The sequence below is a fragment of the Diuraphis noxia genome, unplaced genomic scaffold (genome assembly GCF_037042655.1).
Source record: "Diuraphis noxia isolate RWA-SAM2 unplaced genomic scaffold, SU_Dnox_SAM2 contig0004, whole genome shotgun sequence".
Lineage (NCBI taxonomy): Eukaryota > Metazoa > Arthropoda > Insecta > Hemiptera > Aphididae > Diuraphis > Diuraphis noxia.
In genome coordinates, this window is record NW_028301714.1 from 26,699,554 (window position 1) to 26,716,790 (window position 17,237).

General features: G+C 31.9%; 1 protein-coding gene across 1 annotated transcript in view; it reads right to left on the reverse strand.

Annotated features, from left to right (window-relative positions):
- Window positions 1-1,144: 1,144 nt before the first annotated feature.
- Window positions 1,145-17,237, reverse strand: part of Cad96Ca (tyrosine kinase receptor Cad96Ca) — a 29,995-nt gene continuing 13,902 nt past the window's right edge. The window contains exons 2-7 of the mRNA XM_015515109.2: window positions 15,699-15,946; window positions 9,465-10,202; window positions 8,583-8,832; window positions 8,247-8,399; window positions 7,250-7,428; window positions 1,145-2,707 (exon numbers count right to left, since the gene is read on the reverse strand). Coding sequence (XP_015370595.2) covers window positions 2,198-2,707; window positions 7,250-7,428; window positions 8,247-8,399; window positions 8,583-8,832; window positions 9,465-10,202; window positions 15,699-15,946 — 2,078 coding nt within the window. The 3' untranslated portion in view covers window positions 1,145-2,197. The remainder of the gene's footprint in view (window positions 2,708-7,249; window positions 7,429-8,246; window positions 8,400-8,582; window positions 8,833-9,464; window positions 10,203-15,698; window positions 15,947-17,237) is intronic.

The following is a 17,237-nucleotide window of genomic DNA, read 5'->3' on the forward strand; positions in this document are numbered from 1 at the left end:
CGAATAAAGCTTTCCCTGCGCGGACATAAACTTAGGTATAGCAGTAATTTATAACAATATACATTATTATGTTATGAGATAAATATCAGCGTTAATATGGCATTTAATTTTACTAAATCTTGAATATATATTTATTTATTTATTTAAAATTAATCCTTGACCTCCTTCTAGCAGCCCTAACATTCTTAATAAACAAAATACCATTCCTCTTAACTTCTACTCCTTAATTTATTAACATACGCATCACATATCTTCAGATCATAAAACATATTATACCATATTTAATAAATATATTTTTAACTGTATTAATAATATTGAAAAAAAACTTGTGAAAACATAAAAACACGAAATAATTATGTTGACACATTTAAAGTATAATAGATGAAAAAAAAATTATATTTTAAATTCATATACATATGAAATACTGGACGCCACTGAGAAGGCTGGTGTCCATGTCATAATTTATAGGTACTATGTGTAATTAATTATCCTACATTTGAATTGAACTTTATAGATTTTGTGTTGTGAGGAGTGGGTTGGAAGGGTGTACAAAAAATAGGAATAAGGGGCTTCTTAGTGAAAAAAGTCTGGCTACGTGCCTGGTACCATAATATTTTTCGTGGTATGATACAAATATACTGGTCTATATAATTTAGGTATGATCAACATTTTGGTATTTGTGATTCGTCTAAATATAATAATAATTTTTAATTAATACGAAAAGAACCTTGTCATAACTCATCTACTACGATAGTATTATGTTAAGTATTTAGTGTGATTTTAACATTTAAAATGACGTCATGAATTTAAAATTGTATACGTTCAATTTATTATGAACAAAAGTTACGCAAACAATTTTTTATCGTTTCGGTTTTTTTTTTTCATACAAAAATAATCTGTATCAATAGTAATTTCAGTGTACCTACTCATCACTGTTCAATAGTAAACCGAAGCGAAAAACGAACGGAAGTATGGAATTTTATGGCCAAAAATTCAAAAGACATGTCAACACTTCTACGTTTGCATGCGTGTATCTTATTATTTATGAGAAATTTTTATACAACAGGAGCAAAAAGTATTTGCAGTATAATTGTATACTATTTATTGTTAGGTAAAAATATTTGTAGGTATAGTAATGCTTGAATTAATTTAGTTGATTAATTTTAATTTTTACGTATTTTATTGGTATATAATACTATTTTGTCAGTCGTCGGAAACGCGAAGTCAAATAACCGCTTACAAAATATGAATAATAATATATAATAATAATAATAGTTAAAAAAAAAAATCATATAAAATCGAGTACTTGCAACTATAATACACATTATAATTTATGGATACAATATAATGCATAAATATATTTTTGGTACTAAATAATATAATATAATTATAATATATTACAATAATTACATTATATGTATATATACATAATATTATCGTATTATCCGTACAGAATTATATAACATTCGTACATACAACATATAATACCTAAACTATATTAAATAACGTTTGCAGAAAAACATGACATTAATATGAAAAAAGTACTACGTATTATAGTCGCGATACTATAAGTACAAAAGTTAAAAAAGACTAGTGATTTTGTTTTGGAAAAAAACAACGAAATACCCATTGTACATTCGTGTTCATATTCGTTTCAATCATCCTAACATGGTATTTGTATGATAATTATTATAACGTCATACTATGAGCAATAAGAAGGGAGGGTACATCGTGAAAACTAAAAAAAACGACGTCAACGAAGTTTTAAAATTCTTAACATAGGTATAATATTGTTTTTTTTTTTTTTTTATAAACAATGAAAATAAAAAAAATACATACAATAATAATATTATGCAGCTGATACATTCACGTATACAGTGCGATCGCACGCAGTTTTATTGTCGCATTATAATACCGTGCTGACCGGATGTCGAAAAATCGTAATAAATATTTTTATCGTGCCATACTCGTATAATGTCAGCTACTACGAGAGTGTTTATTTATTTTTATGTTATACATCTTTTTTCTTCAGACGTGTGACCACCGAATACGTACAATTTTTAAAAAATTTAATACTACATTATGATAAACGGAAACGACTGCGCGGTTTCGCTGCAGCAGGATACCGTCGCCGCTGCAGCCGGCTCCACTTCCGGGCGGAAGTGGCGTCGGCGGCCGCTGCGGCGCTGGAGTTCCGTCACAGGCGCTCGCCACTGATGCACGTGGTGATGTTATAGTACGCGTTGTCCGGGAACCGGTCGAGCTGTATGTAATCGGTCTCGTCGACCAGCAGCTTGTCAAGCAGCCCCATGAGCTCGGCGAAGTCGGGCCGGTCGTCCGGACACTTGTCCCAGCAGTAGAACATGATGTTGTACACCTCGCGACGGCAGTGCTGCGGCTTGTCCAGCCGGTATCCGTCCCGGATGCGCTTCATGACGTCCGCCGCGGCCACTCCCGGGTACGGCGTCGAGCCAAGCGTCACGATCTCCCACATGAGCACGCCGAACGACCAGGCGTCCGACTTGGCCGAGTACATGTTGTCGAACAGCGACTCCGGCGCCATCCACCGGATGGGCAGACGGCCTTCGGACTTGCGCTCGTACACCCGGCTGTTGGCCACGTCCCGCGCGAACCCGAAGTCGGAGATCTTGCACGTCCGTTCCTCCGTCACCAGTATGTTCCTGGCCGCCAGGTCCCTGTGTATGATCTGTGAACAACGAGCGTACGTGTGTTATCAGGTAATATAATACGACGACTAGCACTAACTAAATTGAACGTATTATGAATTATATGATGGTACAATGTTATGACCAGTGCCTATTTGACTTAGTTTTATGTGTGGAAGGAGGGGTGGAGGCGTTGACACTAAAGTTATAACTCACAAGCTTAAATTCTACCCTATTTTATTTACAATTAATTGTTTTTATTTTTATTTTAGTGTCTGATGCTATTTTTCTAGCAGATATATTGTGATAAATATTCAATTTCAAAGAGATTTCTGGTAGCATATTTAATCTACTTGCTTGTACTTTTTCCGTATAAAAACCAATAATATTTCAAGGAATGGAGGGCGATCGCCCCCTCCCTATCCTCAAATACGCCACTGGTTATTTTCATATAGTAGTTTGGAAATAGTATTGCAATTGGTGAGGAGGGGGTTGGTAAATTTAGTACCAAATAATAAAAATATAAAATCTTTTCATTTCTAAAGACTCTCAAAGACTGTACACTCACGTTTTACTATTCTATGTTTGCATTTTAAAAGGGGGTTCAAACTATGCCGCGTATGATGTATCGTACTATCTTGTCGTATAAGATAATTTTCTCTGGTTGGTTGAACCACGTGGTTTCATTAAGGTATACCATATGTTTAATGTTCAACACTATTTGAACCGCGGTAACCATACGCTATCACATAGTTGAATATATTTTCAACTTTTGATCACCAGTGTGGTTACATTTATCTAAAGAAAAGTATTTACTAAAAAAAAAAATGATAAAATATATTATTATCAGCTACAGTAGTCATATAGTTGATGAGGATTTCGGCGTCATATTGGTATTTCATTTTGGTATAAACGTGGAAAATGCGCAGAACGAAGAAATACGTCAAGACACGATACCGGAACGTATTATACTTATATTACTATTTATTCCGTGGTGCAGGCCATAAGTGAGACTTGGGCGTCGGTCAAAATTGTGCAAAATGTATGCCGAAGTTTCGATGCATAGTCGTATTGATGTAAAAAAATAATTTGGCAGAAATTGGAGCTCAGCTTTTGTTAATATTGTCATAGCATGTATTATGCATATATGTCATATAGGTAAACTTTAAAATCGCACTACTGAAGGGGTCTTTGAACGCGTGGAAAATATGATTTCGCGAATCGTTGCAACAATTTTTTTTTTGTCCGATAGTCTCCACCACTGCTACCCACCCACCGGCAAACACAAATCTGTCACACCTCGTCTGTCACCCACTATACAATTTACCGGAACCGAACGTACACGAGCCGTTTTCCGTTGTGTATCATTGTGATCATGTAAAACGCGTCGATATACAACGCATTTGTAACGTTATAGAATATAATATAATTTTTTACAATTTTTTGTGTTCAGTCTTTCAAAAAGTACGCATACTATGTTTTAAGAAGACTGCATGTAACCTGTTTTTGCTTAAAAACACACTATGTATAGGAAAAATTCTCAGGTCTCGTAGAGAAATTCGAAGAGATATCATCTGTTAAATGGAATTCAATGGAAAAACAGGAAAGTATCCAAACTGTAATAAATACCTAATATATACCTAATACCTACTGTTACATTTTTACCCATTTTTACTATTTGTATGTATATTTATTACGTAAATATAGAACATTAATATTATTTTTGTAATTTAATCTTAAAGATAAATTTGCGCTGAAGACGATGGTGAAATTCTAATTTAAATACCATTTTTAGTTTTTTAATTATAATTTTTTTTAAATAATTAAGTCGAGTATGTCCCTATCTAATACGGGTTAATTTTACTCCAAGCCAGCCTCGCATTTGACCACCACGCATATTGGTGGAGAAATTAGTCTGCGATGTTTTACGGGACGGTTTTTGTGGTAGAGTTTGGCCTCCTTATCTCTAGTCTTCATGATTAGAACAAAAGTTATTTGATTTGTCAGGTATTTCTGTCAAATACACTCTGTACACGAATAATGTGTTTCTAATAATTTGTCATTATCGGTGCGTTGATTCCGTCGGAGTGGGGTCTAGGACGCGGTGTAGGTGCTGTAAACTCAGTCATCATCTGTCTGGGAAAACGTCCCGTTCGGTTTGTCGGTGTTGTTTATTATCATCGATATAGATTTTGTGTAGGATCGATGTTTTTATTAATTGCACAATGTGTTGTGGTCGGTGCGTTTTGGAGTTTCACCGAGTGGGAATCCGCCTTAATGAATACTAATGTTATTAGTCGCGTCACCGCACGCGGTTCGAATTTACCGGCTATTGCCCTCGTGTGCCCCCGAATGATTTCGCACTATAACGAAACTGCACAATCGCAGGCGTGTTTTTCAGAAACATTTCGCTATCTGAATCGAAACCACAAAATAATAATAATAATAATAATAACAAGCGACGGTCAATGAACGACATTCTACAACACGGCAGTATTGTACTGATGACTGCAACCTACTCTACATTATATGGATGTATATAAAAGTCCAAATACACGAACAACATTAATTATTATTGTGGTTAAAATGTACCAAAGTACCACTGAACAGCAATAGTAAGTTGGTGTATAATGTTATTGCTTTTGATATTTTTCGTAAATTTCTATATTTCTTTTTTCTTTTATCATAATAAGCGTATATGTATGTATCTTTTACTTTGGAATCCCGCATGCCTAAGCTTTTCAATTTTCTGTAAAATGTAAACGAGAAATAATGGCCTATCCGAATGTTCGCGGAGATGCGAATGGAAAAAATAAATATTTTTAATTATTGAAATTGAATAGGTACAACATCAGTTAATAATTAACAACATTAAAGGTTTCCATTATTGTGTAATACCTACCTATAATTGTATTTTCAGCGAATAATTTTAAAATTGTTTTCAGAATTGTATTTATCATCGGCTATTATATAAAGATTATTAAAGCAATTATTATTATAGAGCCCAGAGCCACTTTAATAACATAACATATTTTATTCGTGATTCGTATAGAACAAGCAAACCGTAAATATATAATATATGTTTGTAATTACAGCCGTGCATTCAAGGTCGCAGGTTTATTTCATTTTTATATTGAGTTTTTAGTCAAATTATTTATCTCACGGTTCATGGGAACATATTATTATTATTATTATTATACAGCGGATGTAAATCTAAGCGTAATTTTCTGAAATGTGAAATATGGTCGTTAGACATGTATTAGTTTATGAGTTAAGTTGTACGGAATTCTTTCGAGTGATATATTAAAACAGAGAACCCGATTCAATGTATAAATTATTATTCGCGCCCACGGAGAATTAGGAAAATTGATTGACCAATTAATAGATTATAATATTATTCGATATATTAATCATCAACTGCGTGTCTATGAGTAGAGCTGTATACCACGACAATTGAAATCCATCAGTTTGCCGCCATTTTTTACGCAGTATTGGTTTTCGAAAGATTAACTCTAATAAATTATAAATGATGATCGGTAGTTTTTGTTCTGTTTCATCGTACTATCAGTACCACATATAAGTACATTAAAAGTTACGTTCTCGATTATACACTTGAGAAATATTTAATATTTATATACTTATTAGTTATTATAATATGTTAATGTGAAATATTATACTAAAATATTGTAAGATTGGATGAAAAATACGTTTTGAAGTTGTGCTAAATGGTTTTTCGTATCTTGAGTTACCACTTACCAATCACACTTATTTATATTAACAGTGTTCTATATGCTGGTTTGGTAATTAAACTATAATAGATTATGACAGTTATTGTAGTCTTAATATGTACATTAGATATTAATAATCATAAGAATCACAAATAAACTAGGTATGGCACTAAAAATCAGAGATGCAATTGAATGTGCTAAGCTCGGAATATATGCATTACAAATAAGCAAATATAAGAAAACTTGCATTTTAAAACTTTGAACTCTATATTTAATTTTTTTATTAAAATTAAATATTAATATACTAAAATCAATGTTTTGAACTATTTTTCTTCAAATTTGCGTTTGTCATTCTTTTTAAATATGTACGTAATGAATTATTTATTTAATCATTTTATGCATACCTAATACTTTTTGTCGGAAGTCTTAATCATCGACGAGCTCTCGTGGATAATAATAACATTTGATTTTCAAAAACAAAGTAAAATTAATGTATGAGTGCTTAGAGCTATACTAGTGTATTCGTAATATTTAATAACAATAAAAAAATATATGAATACCTATATGCCTACGCCCTACAATCTACATTTGTTTTACGGATCTGCGACTTTTGAAGGAATTTCATTTTTCCGTTGGCACACTATAATTATATCGTCTTTGGAGTTCCTACGCGCTTACAAACTGAACGCTTCGTGCACCAATTACAATAGGATCATAATAATATATTATAACAATTCACGGAGCGCGAAACGCAATCGTTAACATTGCAGCGTGCAGTCATCTGTTCATTGTATATACAATTAAATATATCTAATATTATATAGGCATGTATATAGGTAAGTAAGTTCAACGTACCCCTTTCGACGACAAGAAGTCCATTCCTTTGGCGATCTGATAGCAGAACATAATGAGTTCGTGCGACGTCAACGAACTCGGCCCGTGCGTATTCGTGTAGTAATTTACGCCACGAGAGTTCCGCAGCACGCTCTGGAGTTTGCCCAATTTCGCGTACTCCATAACGACAAACAAGGGATCTGCAGCGGAAACGAAATGAAAAAAACAAATTAATACATGTTGTACAACATCATTGTTGGATCATAATCGGTGAGTACCTACATGATGTTATCAATGCTATTAAAAATTATAGACATCAATGTATATATAGTCGTATTATAAGTATATAAGTATATTGTATATATGAAAAAAGCTAACAAAAAAAGGGACTATGAAAATTTATTAAATAATCAGATTTTATTGTTTACTCGAGTACATTCCATGCAATTTTGCCCAATGTTGCAAGGAATTTGTTACTAAGGAAAATATAGGAATGGACAATTATACTTACCGATATCCAATACAATGATACAATAATAATATGTTGCTGTTTTATAAAACCGATATTCGATAAATTAAAATATATTTCATTTTTGGAAATAACTAAAAAAATCTGATAATAATGCTTACCTATTGGCATTAATTGCAAGCGTTTTTGTTGCAATACTTATACAGCCCTCCTCTTATTTAATCCATATTATGTATCTACTAACCATATATTATTTTAATGTATATGTAAAGGACTACCCATAAAATATATACGATTTTAAGCACTTGTTGGTGTCTTATGTCATCCATGTATTTTATGTACAAATAATTTATAGTATTGAGAATTTTTTAACAGCCATGACTGTTATTACTAAATTATAGTTTTAAATAGAATCTTTCTGCTTATAAATATTAAAGTGAAAATTAAATGATTATTTGACATAAGTACCTAATCTACAATGATTATGATATTTTGTTTTTTTCGTTAGCATTTTGCACTATAATATTTGTTAAATTGTAATAAATATACCTCTCTCCGAACAACATCCCAAGAGTTTTACGACGTGCGGATGCGGCTCCAGCGATTTCATCACCTGCAGTTCTTGTACCAGGTCGAGTCGTTCGCGTTCGCCCGCGTTGTCCTTGAGAGTCTTTACAGCGACCACCATGTTGCCCTTGAACCCTAAACAAATATACGCGCAAGCCGTATCGTGCTATATATTAGTCGTGTTCAACATTTTTGCCAAAGTCGAGATGATGATATCATCACGATCATTGTGGTGGATAATATAGTGTTTACAATAACTATTGTTATGTTCGTTATCATTTAACACGTAACATAGTCGTGGCAGAACACGTGTCTTACCCATGATGTTGTACGCCTCGCACTTCCAGACTTGCCCAAAACTACCCTCTCCAAGTATTGAGCACACCCTCACGTGGTGTCTAGGTATCTCCCACGGGTCACTTTCTTTGATCGCCGATTCCTTTCCACCGACGTACTGCCCATTGGTCGACGGATCCGAGCCCCAGCTTTCGTACCTGGTGAATGATCGTGGTCCGCTCCAGTGGTGCATGACCATCGGGTCGTCCGATCGAGAGCTTTTCTTTTTTCCCTACGAACAAATTATAATAAAATTGTGTATTTATCGATGCAGTTACGTGCGAATATTGATCACGAACTTTATATTTTACTTATATATATATATATAATATCATGTTAGTAAAATATGATTGACACTAATTTTATAATAATAGCTGGATAGGTTAGTCACACAGGTCCTATCAAAATATTTTGTTTTAATCGCAACATTTCGATAGGACGAAAAGTCCCAAAAGATTTCAAGAGAAGAAGTCTATAAATGAGAAGAGTGCGTTACTGCGATAACTTGCAATTGCTGCAGAATAAGGCTTCGAAATTCGACAAAGAACGTATTTTTTTTGCTGTACTACAACTGCAGCAATATGTTTCAATGTCTGTAAAGGTAATATAATTAAGTATCTATATAGCTATATACTATTATGGTTGTCAATTGTGAAAGATACACTATAATAGCGTATTATCAAACAGAAAATTATAGTGAAATTTAGTTTTTAAGAATGTGAGGGTCATGTAAGAAACGTAGAATCAGATTTAGTTAATTTGGGTCTGGGTGTCCACTGTCCAGTATCTTATTGTACGAATATCGTGACGTGATAATATTACATCATAATGTAGGTATATAATATTATTATTTATTATACTCACAATTGAATTGACTTTTTTAGACTTGACTTTGGAGGGAAACAGTCTTTTTCGGAACAAACAGGCAAGCACGCCAGCCGTGGTCAGGAACACGGTAGCGACCACTATGGGTACCAGGGCCAAGACCAGGTTATTCTGAACTGGTTGTTGGGTGGTTACTGTGGGAGGGGTGAGCGCTGGTTCTGTTACGTTTCTTGTCTCACCGGGCTGAGTGGTGGTAGCGGCAGTGGTGGTAGTGTCAGTGATGTTATCGGCAGTGGTGGCGACGGTACTGGACTTTGACTTTATGGTGATGATGCCGTTAGTTGAATGCATGGCTGCATCGATTTCCATGGTTGATGGGACTGTGCTAACAACTGCGGTCGGTGATGTGGAGGTCTCGGAAACGGGTATGTCAGCGGTGACTGTCTTTTGCGTGACAACGACTATGGGAGTCGTTGGCTTCGCAGTAGGAACTTTGTTCGTTGGCCGTGGTTGCGATGTCCTGGCCGGCCCGGGGGGTAGAATTTTGTTAGGAGGCGTGAACACAACGCCTGGAAAATTGCTTCCAGCCCCATTTATCGGTATCGACGGCGGGGGTGGTGGTCGGAACTGTGGTGATAAGAAGTTTGTCGGAAGTCCTCCGCTACTCGGCTTATTTCTGCCACCACCGCCGGGTCCTTCCACTTTCGCCCATACCTGAGTCTTGGACGTCAAGTGTCCATCGTTGATCGTCACGTAAAGGTAAATGTTTTTTCCCTCCTGTAACGCACACAAATACAAAATTGTAATAAAATAAGGATGTATTTTGGTTGACGGGGAGGAATATATTAATATTTGCAGAAATCATAATCTATATTATGTACACGATTACATGATGATATAAAATGTATAAGAAGTGTTTATTTTTAATTTTATTTAATAAACTGTTTTATTGTTTGTATTATCCTATGTGTTATTCTTATGTCAACCATTTATTCACCTTTTATTCATCTCGTTAAATATATGCGATCACTCCCCTAAAAACGCCATTGTAACAGGAAAGTCTAAAATCCTGATCAATCAATCTTACATTTAAGCAACAATTTTGTGAGGGATTTTCTTACTGGGTCTTCGAAACTCGTTTTGAATAAATTATTTAATTATTTATGGTTTGATTAATTATTATTATTATTACTATACTATTATGCAATCATTCCTTTGGGGTTTTCAAATAAACTCTAAGCAACCATCATAAATGCCCAAACACAATAGTTTTTAAACCTTTTTTTTTTAACTTAGCTGTCACATGTACTTAGTAGAAAGTAGAAGACACTAATTTATACGTTACCACTATAACATCAATAACAGATACACTTGTTGTAACAATAATGACGTGTAGTTACATATTATATAAATTATACACGGAACAAAGAAACACTGTGTTCTACTTTTGGCTTTCGTGTAGGTTATCCTATATTAATTTATTGTGTACCTAACAGCCTACCCATTGCACCTATTGTTATTAAATTAATACGTACACATACCGAGGTATTTTGGAGTTACGTTTAATTGTAATATATTAATTATGTATTATACATTAATAACTTAGGTAATTAAAAACTGTAGATGCTAATTAGGACGTACTCCAGTTTACCAGTACTCCAGTTTTATAACAAATAAATTCGGCATTGAACTAACAGAACAATATTTCGTAAAAACAAACGAAAAGATTTTTTATATATAATTAGTCCATATAGTAGGAAAGGAAACATATACGACGGCAGTTATTTGATTCAAAGCGGGAAACGATAGGTGATTCATGTTTACTATCACTATAATATGTATATTAATTTTATATGTTATTTATAATGGGCTATTATATTTAACTTACCTAAACCAATATTTAACATTTATAATAACTATTATTTATAAATTTATCTAGTTTACGCCTAGAGTGAAATTTATTTATTATTATAGAGCTATTTAATTACGAGTAAAAACAGAACACGACAAAGGCAATTTAAGAAAAAAGTTACTAAATTCCAATACCGCTTTACGTACACCAAGAATTTATAATAACTAGTAAAATAAATTTAAAGTAACGCCTATAGCGTTAGTAGCATTGATTAGTGATGTGTAAGAAATTATAGATTAATATTTATTACTAGAATTAAAATTTACAATTTTTGACGGCTCATAACTTGATAATTGATAAATTAACTAGCCATTTTTTGATTGTCAGTTAACGTTTTCATTAAAAAAAAAATAGTAAATATTTGACATAATAGGTAGTATAATACTATTACGGTAAATATAAGAGAAATATTTGTTGAGATATAGTTGTTATTTTCTAAAAATGTCATTAGCAAGATCCAAGTAATCAAAATCCAGAAAATGATCGAAAAAAGTTGTTAATTCATGAGTTTAAAAAAACTATGATTGAACGTTTAGGTACAATACTTTCTTTAATATCGATAAAGATGGTGTACATTTTTATGACATGATTATTGTTCATATACTCATAAAAATAAGAAACAATGCAACAAAGACAAATATAAATCAATATCAAAAGTATCTTGTACCTTAAGGATCTCTTCCTCAAAAAGTCAAAAGGTTATTAACCCGTTTACTACACAGCAAAATTATCAAATATTATCAGAATACGTCTCAATAAACGTAATTTATAAAGATCTATACGTTATAGTATTATACAAAACTATAAAACTTATATTTCCCATGAAATCTGAATATAATATAGTTGTAATTATGTAGATAATAAGAAGTGTCAATAACTATAATATAATAAATGATTCAGAAAAAAATGGAAAGATTTAGGTAAAATATAAGGCATTAAGGCTATAATTAAGTACAGAAATATACGAGTATGTTAAGTTCAAAGAGTTTTCGATTTTGTTTTTTAATTAGTCTATAACACATAATCATTTTAAATGTGCTTATATTAATTATTTTCCTACAACACAAAATATTGATTTCAAAAAGTTGTGATACCTACATATTATTATTTTGAACCAAGTTTATCTTTGATTTTTAATAATGATAAAAAAAAAGTTGGTCAAGTAAAGTATCGACACGTAGTAAATCCCAAACAGAATTTTTTATAAAATTAACTGGAAAAATTAAATTCAGTTGATTTTCTAAATAAATGGAAATACAATTTAATGGAAGTTAAAATTCGCTGTTTTAAAAAAAAATATATTTATTAAAACATTAGTTACAGATCTACACAAACTGAAAAAAAAAAACTGCATCATATTTATTATTTTATATAAAATAAAGTTGTGTCGATGGATCGGCAAAATAATCATTTATAATGACTGCATATTATGTTGTACTTACTACTTATCGATGTATTTATTGTTATAGACCGATATCCCAAGTTTCTTACTCCAGAAAACTGATCTATTGTTATTATAATCTATTATGTATACATCACCCATACACTAAAAAATATTGCATTACATCACTAGTTTTTATATTGAACGTTTTTTGGTCTCGCGATTATATGTTGAAACGGGACGGGCGAAAAGACATCGTTCATTGTGTTTCATCAATAGGTGTCTCTAATTCACGTTATAAAAAATTAAAAACCAAGAATGTTTAGGTGGTTATACATAATAACCTATTATGATGATAAGTTAGACCCGGTACCATCATTATATGCTTACATCAACCTATGAAGTACGTGTCTGCGGCCAATATACGAAATAGTCGAGAATCCAAATGATGATAACTTAACTTTTCGTTTAATTTAGACATTAATATTATAAATTAACTATTATAGGAATTAGTTTTGTAGATTACTATTCTGGTCGTGACTTTGATGAAGACATCGAAGCAAATTGAAATACAACCAATGAACAAGTTTTGATTTATATTATGCACGTTACATATTATTATTATGTATCGATTACTCTCAAATTATTAACTAGGTAAGCGTAACAAAGAAATATGATTTCAAAATTGGTTAAATGTAACAATACATGCACAGAGATACGGAAATTCGAAGTCATTTATTATGTAATATATGTAGGTACTTGCCTATAATTACATATTATAATAAGGAAGTATTAAATATTTTTAGTTATAACTATGCACGAGTAAATATATTTTTATTGTGTAGAGAGTACAGAATAGATTTTTGTTCATTTTGTTCATATTGTTGCCTAACTTAACTAAAAATCAAACCACGTCATCACTAGAGCTGGGATTTTAATGCCCTAAAAAACCCAAAAAAATGCCCTTAAAAAATGCTTTTATGACCTAAAAACTCTAAATAAAGCACGAATATAAAATTCACGTTGCATATTTTACAAAATAACACCAATCCGTCGGTAGAAAAAATATAATGTCCAAATTCTTGCACAAACGCACGCAGTCGACTCGCTGTCGAACATTTTACCTTGGCATTTTTATATTAAATTTAAAAAAAAATTAACTAGAGTAAATAAATAAAACGGTGTTTACGACGACAATAGGTACTCGTATTGAACGTTGATTTTACTGATTTAAGATTATTTAACAGAAAATGTGGATAGTGGTTACTCAAACCTTGTCCAATAATATAATTTGAATTACGAGTACCTATATCTACTTAAAATCTGCTATATTTATATAAAAACCATGTCGATGTAAAAATCTTAAAATAAAATTTCAAATTCATACTTGGTTTCCAAAAACTCTAAAATGCGCTAAAAAATTAAGAAAATGACCTAAAAGCTAAAAAATCCCAAAAATTGCAAAATAAATTTTCTTATTCTTATTCAAAAGTACATAAAACAAATTTGTGACTAGACGAGAATCGTACCGTAAGCTTTAGAAAACAATGCAAAGTGCATCGAAATCCCAGCCTTAATCATAACTGAATAGTTATCCCACCCAAACCGAAATATAATCTAATATAGCTTCCCTCTAAATTAAGGTTGATAACTTTTTTATGACATATGTTCTTGACCACCCCTTGGATGCTCCCGACATACTCTCTATTTTAAACTTTTAAACTTCTTTTTACTACTATAGTCGTGTCCAGTGGTGATACAAATTTATGTTTTTCAAATAAGAATGTTTAATATTAGAAAAAAAGTGGATTCTGATTTTAAAAACTGAAGTTTGTATCCCCACAATACTTCTCTTAAGTGGTACAAAAAATCTCAAGAGTTTTAAAATATATTCTCTAAGTATATTTAAAAATTCAAAAATTCATATTTTAAATAACTAAATTAATGAAAAAAAGAGGACGAATCACCTTGTGTTTTTTCTCCTAATTTTTATTAGAATTTGGTTTATAAATTTATAAATTAAAAATTGTCTTCATTTTCTCAACTCTCAAATCATAAATTTAAGATTATTGTTTCCGTCTTAACGTGTCATTATTGTTGTTATTAAATTTCATTTTTCATTTTTCATTTTTAGCATATTTTCACTGTACAGTTTTTAATTAGTTTCATTTTTCATCTATTATATCTACATACATATTATGTGGTTACCGTTGTATGATATTATTATTATATTGCTGTATAGCTGTGTTTCTATTATACCATGTGTTTTGGCTATATGATTATTTATATTTTTATTATTTATACGAAATTGACTTCCCCTTCTTATCAGTAAATAAGTATTTTGTCGGTACACAATAAACTTACGAAAAGTCAGTAATAATGATATTATTATTATCATCTACAAAATATTATGTTACACGTCTAATAATATAATAATTGTCTATCCATAATAATTGAACGTGTCGGATCATATATAATAATAGTCGCGAATCGTGATACGCGCAGTATAATACAACGTAGGTAAAGTGAGGTACATTATAATATAATATTATGTATATATTTAACATTTGCCGTTATTATAATAATTCCTATTTCCTATACGCGTACGCTGTATACGCGCATGGGCTATACCGGATATTATATATTATACAATAATATGTCATATTATGGGGACAACGTACCTACACGGTTACACGTACATAATGGTAGATTGGTACGATAAGTTTATTTTGACGTTGGCATCACGAGACACTGTCCTGTAGATGAGTTCGCTGCGGGTTATCGCGACAATGTAAGAACAAAATTCTCTCACAAAGATTTTGGATTGACATTACAAAACATGTATCTAATTTCTAAGTACTACAACGCGATTAGAGGCAATGATAATCAACGTTGACGTATAATACTATTTACTATTTAGTCTTTACGCGGTATGAATGATGATGATTTTATTTTTAATGGCGATAATTGTATATTATACCTTGTTCGTTAGGGACGTGTTTGTGGTGACTCTTCCATTCTCGTCGATGGTGAACGGCAACGGGTCTTCGTTTTCTTGGACGATGTTGAAGCCCGTCGAGTGTTCCAGCCCGAACATCAGGACCGTTTCGTTGCTGACGTCGGACACGCGAACCCGAGCCACCACCGTGCCGACGGGTGCCGTGGAGTCGACCACCCAATTTCGGTCCACCCATATGGTCGGAGGACTTCCGGTCAGATCACAGAGTCCTGTAACAATACAAATGATATGAAAAAATAAATTCACTCTATAAGTTAGTATAGTGTCGGGAGAAAATACACTTTCCAAAAAATTGTGTCTTAAGCACATTATATCTACAGATTATTACCCCCAATCGACCCTCAAATTGCCTCCCAATTTTAAAAACTTCATTCTATTTAATTGGTTAGGTAGGTAACATAATAGGCAGTTAACCCTGTTGTATCGTAATCATCCCCTCTATAGATAAAATAATTAATTTATAATTTGAATATAATTTGGTTGATTCTCAAATATTGGTTTTTTCTTTTAAATCAAAAAAAAAATGTTATGAATGCACATATTATGATGTTTAATCCGAAAGGTATAAAGTCTACCCTTCCATGAAAGAAAAACGTAATTAATGAATTATAAAAGTCACTGTATAATAAATATGTCATATACATATGTGTTACAGTAATGACTAATGATAATTCAATAGTTTTATGGCTACAGTCAATAGGTACCTGCACGATTAATAATCAGTTATAAAAAATTAATATATATATACATATATTAATAAAAATACGCCAGCATAGTAATAAAACTGAATATGATGATAAACAGCTATTCATGTTATAGCCTATATTGACTAATAGTATAATAAAATAAAATAATTATATATTATAAACATAATGGACATAATAACCAATATAGGTAGGTGATAATATTGCACGCGTATATACATACCTACTATCATTATATTAATTTACAATCTAGATGTATTTGGATTAAATTGTATTCGAGTAAGTACACTATTGGGCAAACTTGAATTGCCTCCAAAAACACCTTGAGGCATTTCTAGTGAAAAAAGGTTACCACCACTCACCAACCTAGATTTAGGATTTGTGTGTGTGGAGTGCATGTGGTGTACAACATAAACATTGTAATCGTTCGTGAAATAGTTTTTTATTTTTACATTCATATCCTCAAGTATGTGTTTTTTGTGCAAAGAAAATCAATAGGTGTCAATAAAACAACGCCAAGGACAATTTAAAAATTAATTTTGTTTCTCTTTAAAAAAAAAAAATAGGTTGTATAGAATATTGTATAGCATAGACTTATAAGAGTAATTGTTTACAGTCAAACTTAATTCACAATTATTTTGTTTTTTATAGCTCCCTTTAATAGCTAATAATCAATAAGATATAATAAGAATGAAAATATTCGAACAATTTTCATTTTTACATATATATATAGGTACAGCGTAGGATTGGAACAGCACTTAATTTTCAAACAAACGACCTTTCGCCGGCGACGGGT